Raw genomic sequence first — 6,644 nt, 5'->3', positions numbered from 1 at the left:
GTCAGTATTGTGTTTCAGCTCAGGTCAACTGCTAAAACCAAGAGACGCTAAACAAAGTTTCTGTGAGAAAAAGTTGTGTGTTGTCCAGGTTGCTAGGCGACAGGAGACGCACTTTGCAACACAACGGTAAGGGCGGGAACAGTGTGCTGGGATCGGCTGACTTCACCTGAACCTAAGAGTTCATTTGACCCCCTCCCTCGGTGTGGACACAAAGACTGACTGGAGGACGCTGTGACTGTCCTCTGAAGCTCAATAACGTTTAACTCAACAGGAAGTGACCAAGCAGCACGCCATCATCAACTCAGGATTCAGCTTTATTGATTCATTCCAACAGGTTAAAGTTACAGCTCCATAAAGGTGAGCAATATCTCACAACAGAACACAATGAAGAAATGGACTTTGGGTCTGGGTCTGTCTTGGTCTGGTTCTGGTTCTGTATGGGTCTGGGTCTGGGTCTCAAAAGATGCGATCAGAAGAACCTGCAGTGTCCTGAGTGGTACAGTGACTTTAGGGAGAAAAACATCACACAATAAAACAGATGTAGAGATGACTCAGATAAGGTAGTGCCAGACTCATTTCTACATGACAGGGTTTTGGTTTCGCTGGTCAACGTGACGGCGGTCACTGATCAACAGCTGGAGCATCAGTTCCCTGAGTTGGCCAGAAAAAGGCTGATGATTTTTACAAATTTCATTGTTTTTCAAGAGAAATAAACTCCAGCTGATGTCGAAGTAAATTCCAGTGACAACCAAATAAAGTTTGTCTCCTTAAAAAATAACAATAAAAACAAGGGTAAATACTCAGTGAAAGAATCGACAATCCAATTACTTATTTTTCTACCACAACAAACAACAATAAACTGATCCCCATAAACATTTAAAGTAGCCACCTCAAAGATTTTTTATTAAATAAGTTTCTTTTAAGTTACTCTCTATCACTGAATAAGATAACACAAAGTTATTGACGTGCTCCATCACCCAGAAACAAACCTGTAATTACCAGGTATGGCCATAGGTGTCGCCAAAGATGAAGAAACTGATCTTTGAGGCTGCAACTTTAAAAAACAGAAAAATGAACAATTCTAATGGAACCCAATACCTGATCATCAATAGTTATATTAATAGATAAGAATGTTAAGTATGAAGCAGTACCATACTTTTAATAAACCATTTTCCCCCATGAACAGTTACACTACATGCATCATCAGATTATACAGTATCTTCTCTGGACGTCTATAATGTGATCTGTGTTACCATGGAGCCGTTACACAACAACACAACAAAGATAATCTGTAAACAGACACAACAAATATTCACAACCAAAGACTTCACTCTAACATTAATACAACAGAGACTTAAAGTGGTTATGCTCCATATTTTTAAAACAATATATGAAAGTTTTTTAGTTTCAAAAACAACTAGAAGATCATGTTGCTCTGAAACTGCTGGACGTGGAAGTAAACAGCTGTTTCACCTTAAAAGGTCGTGATATGTTAGTGTTGTGATCAAGACTTGATTCTGTTGAAAGCTAATGGATATTGTGATTGTCTTGTTCATGATCATAGAGGGGTTTGTATGAAATGTCCTCGTTATAAAACAAGTTTTACAACAGTGTTAAAATCACAGATAATGAATAGAGAAGCACAATTGTTTAAATCGTTAGAATTTCATTATGTTGCCTTGAAAATAAAAACATCTACATCTAGGAGAATAAAAAGAAATCCCTGGAACAGCTGTTTAAAACAAACTGCAGAATGACTCTGAGTCTCACAGATCTGCACACAGGGCAGCGTAGTTGGATGTGTTGTAAATGTAGAACCCTGGGTGAAGAGGCTGAATGAACTGGGCCTTGAAGGAGTAGAGGTGACTCAGAGTGTTATGAGTGATGTTGTAAAAGCTCAGGGAACCAGCACAACAATCTAGAAACACTCCAACTCGTCTGCATCCAGTAGGGGGGAGATCTTTGGACCACACATGACCATTATGCCATGCTTCAAACTTGTCCTTCACACCAAAATACCAAGATAAGCTGTTGCTTCCAAGCCCTGTGTCTGCACCTTTTCCTTTCCTTTCAATTTCCCCGTATGTAACACCCACACCAACCTCGTTATTACAACCCTCACTCCACTCCACCTCCCAGTAATGCTGCCCAGTGAGCCCCTCCCTGCACAAAACCTGAGGCCGCGTATCGAACCTCTGGCGGCGATCAGGATACGTCTGCCACGTTCCACAGGTCGCCTTCTTGTTTCCCTCTGACAGACTGAGGTAGCCACTTGCTGTGTCTGGGTCCAGGTTGAGATCACAGGCGTCTGATGGAGAGAATAAGACATTGACTGTTACCAGTCATCCTCATCACCATCCACTCCAGTTTATAACAGCAGTTCACATGTAATCCTTCACTATCTAATACGTCATACAGAATAAGATCAAGATATTTTTATCTATAAATCTGCTGTGGTCCTCTCTTAAACACACCTCAGGGCAATGTGACTGTTTGGTTCAGGGTTTCTGAGCTATAGTGATTTATTATTGTAAACATATTAAGTTTCACCAGCATGTTGCGAAGTAGAGAGTGTGAGCACTCCTCTCAGCAGTTTGTACCAAACACATGCAAGAACTGACTTACACCAGAGTAAATCTCGTCTGTCTGTTACAGTCTTCACGTCAGGGACAGCAGGCTTTGAGAAATCCTCAGTGACCAGCATGCCATTCCTGTAATGGTAGATCGTTGCTCCTTTATATTTCTCATTTGGTACAACAGCTACAAGGAACCTGAATCTGCTGCTGCTCTTCAGGGCTTTGGCAAGGCCATGGAAATATGAGGCTTTCTCTCTCATTTTGTTCAACACTTCCTGTGAGAAGTGCCACCGGTCTTGTGTTTGTGGGGGGATACTCCCGACACATTGTGGGTCATGTGAATGCAGGTAGTCGGACATCTGGACCAGGTAGGGTTCAGCAGTTTCCAGGGAGGTGAAGACAAAGCAGAGCACATCATCCACATGTCGATCAAAAACCTCTCTGTCCAGCTCTGACTTATTTTGGATGATCTTTATTTCCTCCAACTCCACACAGGATCTGATGACGTTGATTTTTCTCTCCTCATTATTCAGCCACTTGCTTAAGTTTTCATGACTGAACGGTGACTTCTCCTTGTTGTCAAAGAGCTTTTCCACCGAACTGTCGACTTCATTACCTGCACGAATGGATGGAAACTTCTCTTTCATGGTCTTTCGGAGTTTTGTTGTGTAATCATCACACACGTCTTTGAAATTGCTCAACTTTTTGGTAATCTGTGGAAAACTCTTGACCACTTCGTCTTCCAGGGAATCATTGCATCTCACTTGTATTTCCATCATACTTTCTAGAGCATTTTCAACTTTCCTCAGAAGACCAACGCAGATCTCTCTCTTCAGCTCGGATGCTGAGGAGACCAGTTTCTTCAGTGGTGTCAGCCAGACCTTGACGGGAACAGTTTTCTCTCCGTTTTCTCCCAGCAGCTTTGGAAGTTGTTGGTACGTCTTCACTGCATCTTCAAAAGTCACAGGGTTGCTTTCGAGAATGAAGTCTCCGTAGAATTTGCAGGAGAATTTCTCAGTCAGGGCTTTTTCTTCATCACTCAGCTTGATCTCAACTTTCCCCTCAAAAGTAAATGAGGGTATCTTCTTTACCATTGCCTCCATGCTGCCCTGGATGTTCTGGACGTCGCTGGCGTCCAACTTCTTGCTGTCAAACACAAAGAAAGCGTTTGCCCCGTAGAGGATGCCGGTGACTACGTGTGTTGCAGAACAATTCTCATGAACTTCTTTTTCTTGCATGTTCTTGGCTTCAGGATGAGTCATTGTCAGCTGCTCAAACACGGTGGTAGCTTTGTACTGAAATGTCACCCTGCTCTGCTTGTTGGATTTCTTCTTATCATTCAGATAACTGGCAGATCCTCCAACTTCAACCAGTCCACTCAGGAAACTGGCTTTGAGAGAGGCTTCAACATCCAGGAGGGAAGCCTTGGATTCGAAGGAGTCTGATGCAGTAATTTCATACGCACTGGTCTGCTGGAGGTGCTTCTTACTGTTCTCTTGAAGAGTTTTTTTATCCCACTGTGGGAAAGCTGTAGAAAAAAATATAGCAACATCAGTCGGTTAGAAAATTAAAGTTTTCATAAAAGGTGTCATTTGATTTAACATTTCATATTTCTGCCCACTGGGGGGCAGAGGAGGTCCACAACAAGCTGAGAACAGAAGAGCTGACATGTCACCAACTGTGATGGAAAACCTGTTCACAAAGCAATCTAGCATCGCCTATGAATATCTCATTTGTTTTGTGAATTGTAAAATGTCTGAGATATCTGACCTTATTACAGATTATTATCAGACAAGTTAAAGTCATGAAATTTCAGACATGCAATTATATAGTTACTTCTCTTTCATGTCTGGTAAGTGAACATCACGTACAAGCTTGGAATAAACTCAAATTGGTCCTGTACTCATACAGCTTGATAGTTAAATTATATTTCAATTTTCAGATGAATCTATTTATATTCATTTCTACAGATGATGTCAAAAGCTGTAAGTTAAGACACAAAAGACAAACATGAATAACCCTATCTATGATGATTCTTAGGTCATTTGATTTGAAGCTGTTCTGTCTCATTGACAATGGCACAACAGCACCACGGCTGAAAAAAGCACTGGCTCAGTGTGCAGCACTAAAGGTCTTCCTCCACCCTACGTATATTTCAAAGTGTTTCAAAGCCCAGACATGTGCCATTGCCTGCTTTTCAATAACTGAATAATTAAACTGGTGTGAGTTGAACTTTTTAGAAAACAAACTCACCAAGCATTCAACACCATTTTCAATTGTCTGCATGAGCATCGCATGCAAGAAATTATTACCGGTTGTCTTGTTCCTCAAGTCGTTGTGTTTTTATGATGTGAACTTGTTACGCTTGCTTTTTTTCCGCTGTAATGTCAGTAATGTGAATCTCATTTTACCTGTGATCAGTTGATCTTTCTGAGCATCGTACAGCATGCCTAAGGTGAAAGGTCGACCCAGGGCAGCCACCACCATCTGATCTGAGGCCATGTCTCCAACCTGAGGGGATGAAAAAACATGTTGAAGCAACACCAAACTGACTTTAAACTGTCAGAAGTAGTACAGGCGTCTCTCCTTGGACACACCTGTCCTCTGTCAAACCAACAAATAGAAGAGCATCACGAGACAGGTGGAAAACTTAAATAATGTGACACTTTACAAACGATAGCGTGACTGCTACAAAAGCCCATGTGTCTCTGTCTCTGTCCAGCCAGGACGTCCTCACCTGGTGAAGGTGTGTAGATCAGCTGACTTGTCTGACGGTCTTCTCGACTTCTAACCGGAGCTTCCAGTCTGATGCCCTGTAATGTCACACACATTTATATCCTGTTAAATGACTCCTCCCACAACACACACCCAGCACACCTTTGCTTTTTTTTTTCATAGCTTCAGTGTCCAGTTTATTAGATACATCTCTCACAAACGAATGCTGTCTGAAACAACACTCACTTGGAAGTGTCTCTTCATTTGTTTTTAGGGCTTTGCTATCCTGGTCATGTTTCATATCTGATGTGATGACAGCTCTCTGTCTGTGAGGATGTTGACTACCTTGCATGCAGGTATGTAAAACAGAAACCTCTATCTACTGTTGACGGCGTCTTCAGCCTCTTTTCACAGCATTTTAAAGCTGCCTGTTTATTTGAGATACCAGAGATGAATAACACCTTGTTTTAGACGATGTCATTCGCAGTGTTTCCTGTCATAGTTTACTGACTTCATACCAAAGATGTACATGAGTTCAGCAGAGTCGACTGCTGCTCTTCCTAAATGGAGAAATCTCCGTGTGTCTGTCCTTCGGTTTTCTCCACGACCGCTCATCCAGTGAACCTCAGACTTGGCAGGTGAAAAATGAAGGACAGGAGGGAAAGAAAAAAGCAGCATTTCCACAGAAATAGGTTGGTATTCCACCCTATTTTTATGGAAAAGAACACTTGGCTCCTTCCAGTTCTACTGACAATAAACAAAACAGTTCTATAATTTCATTCGTCTGACATCATGTGCAGCTGCCAGTTCCTTAGTGTCTGAATACCTCGACACTTTTAAACTTCATTTTATTCATATTCTCCTGCATCATATACAACTGAGCTGTCCAGACACTGTACTGAATCAAACAGTCTAAACCAACATGGATAAGTTTCCCACCTTCACCTTCATCATCAGAAACCCACGGTCGTCATGGAGATGGGACCTGGACATGTCACAGTGATGATCCTGTCCACACATGTAAAGAGTGAAATGCAAATTGAGCTGTTATCTGTTGGTTCTTTGGAATCAGCTGAGCCTGGCTCGTGGTACATTCACTGACACTCACAGCTTCATGTTCATTTTCTCCTCATGGCAGATGTAAAGGTTTCGTGGTGGGATGGCCATCGCTGTACTGAGGACGGCGGCTGAGACGAACAACCAGCGGGAAGAAATGCTGCGTCCAAACTTTGGCAGAACTCTGTGGTACGTGACACACAGCTGTATTTACAGAGAGAGAAACATGGATTCCCCGTCACCCCACAACCACGGCAAACACAAACTGCCCCCCCCCCAGTATATAAAGACCCCAAC

At 42.2% G+C, this 6,644-nt stretch overlaps 1 protein-coding gene across 3 annotated transcripts; it reads right to left on the bottom strand.

The window, feature by feature from the left end:
- Positions 1-307: 307 nt before the first annotated feature.
- On the bottom strand, positions 308-5,371 carry LOC111219973 (neoverrucotoxin subunit beta-like). Of its 3 annotated transcripts, XM_022742863.1 has the most exons (6): positions 5,314-5,371; positions 4,988-5,087; positions 2,626-4,104; positions 2,194-2,308; positions 727-766; positions 308-654 (listed from the first exon to the last, which is right to left on the bottom strand). In XM_022742863.1, exons 2-6 carry the CDS (start codon positions 5,076-5,078, stop codon positions 622-624), a joined length of 1,758 nt encoding a protein of 585 aa, XP_022598584.1. In that variant the 5' UTR covers positions 5,079-5,087; positions 5,314-5,371; the 3' UTR covers positions 308-621. The 3 variants fall into 3 exon arrangements, with proteins under 3 accessions (XP_022598584.1, XP_022598583.1, XP_022598582.1); XM_022742862.1 differs by having other exon boundaries at positions 308-766; XM_022742861.1 differs by lacking the exon at positions 308-654 and having other exon boundaries at positions 680-2,308.
- Between the last annotated feature and the right edge of the window lie 1,273 nt (positions 5,372-6,644).

Source organism: Seriola dumerili, unplaced genomic scaffold (genome assembly GCF_002260705.1).
Source record: "Seriola dumerili isolate Sdu_G_001 unplaced genomic scaffold, Sdu_1.0 BDQW01000068.1, whole genome shotgun sequence".
NCBI classification, from domain to species: Eukaryota; Metazoa; Chordata; class Actinopteri; order Carangiformes; family Carangidae; genus Seriola; species Seriola dumerili.
This window is presented reverse-complemented; position numbering and strand designations above follow the sequence as displayed.

Bases quoted from the DNA above. Each gene is read 5' to 3' on its own strand.
- LOC111219973 (XM_022742861.1), bottom strand. From the start codon at position 5,078: ATGGCCTCAGATCAGATGGTGGTGGCTGCCCTGGGTCGACCTTTCACC. The intron at 4,105-4,987 runs GTAAAATGAGAT...TTTTTTCTACAG, and splicing joins GAAAGATCAACTGATCACAG to CTTTCCCACAGTGGGATAAA. The intron at 2,309-2,625 runs GTAAGTCAGTTC...TCTCTCCATCAG, and splicing joins CAGACGAGATTTACTCTGGT to ACGCCTGTGATCTCAACCTG.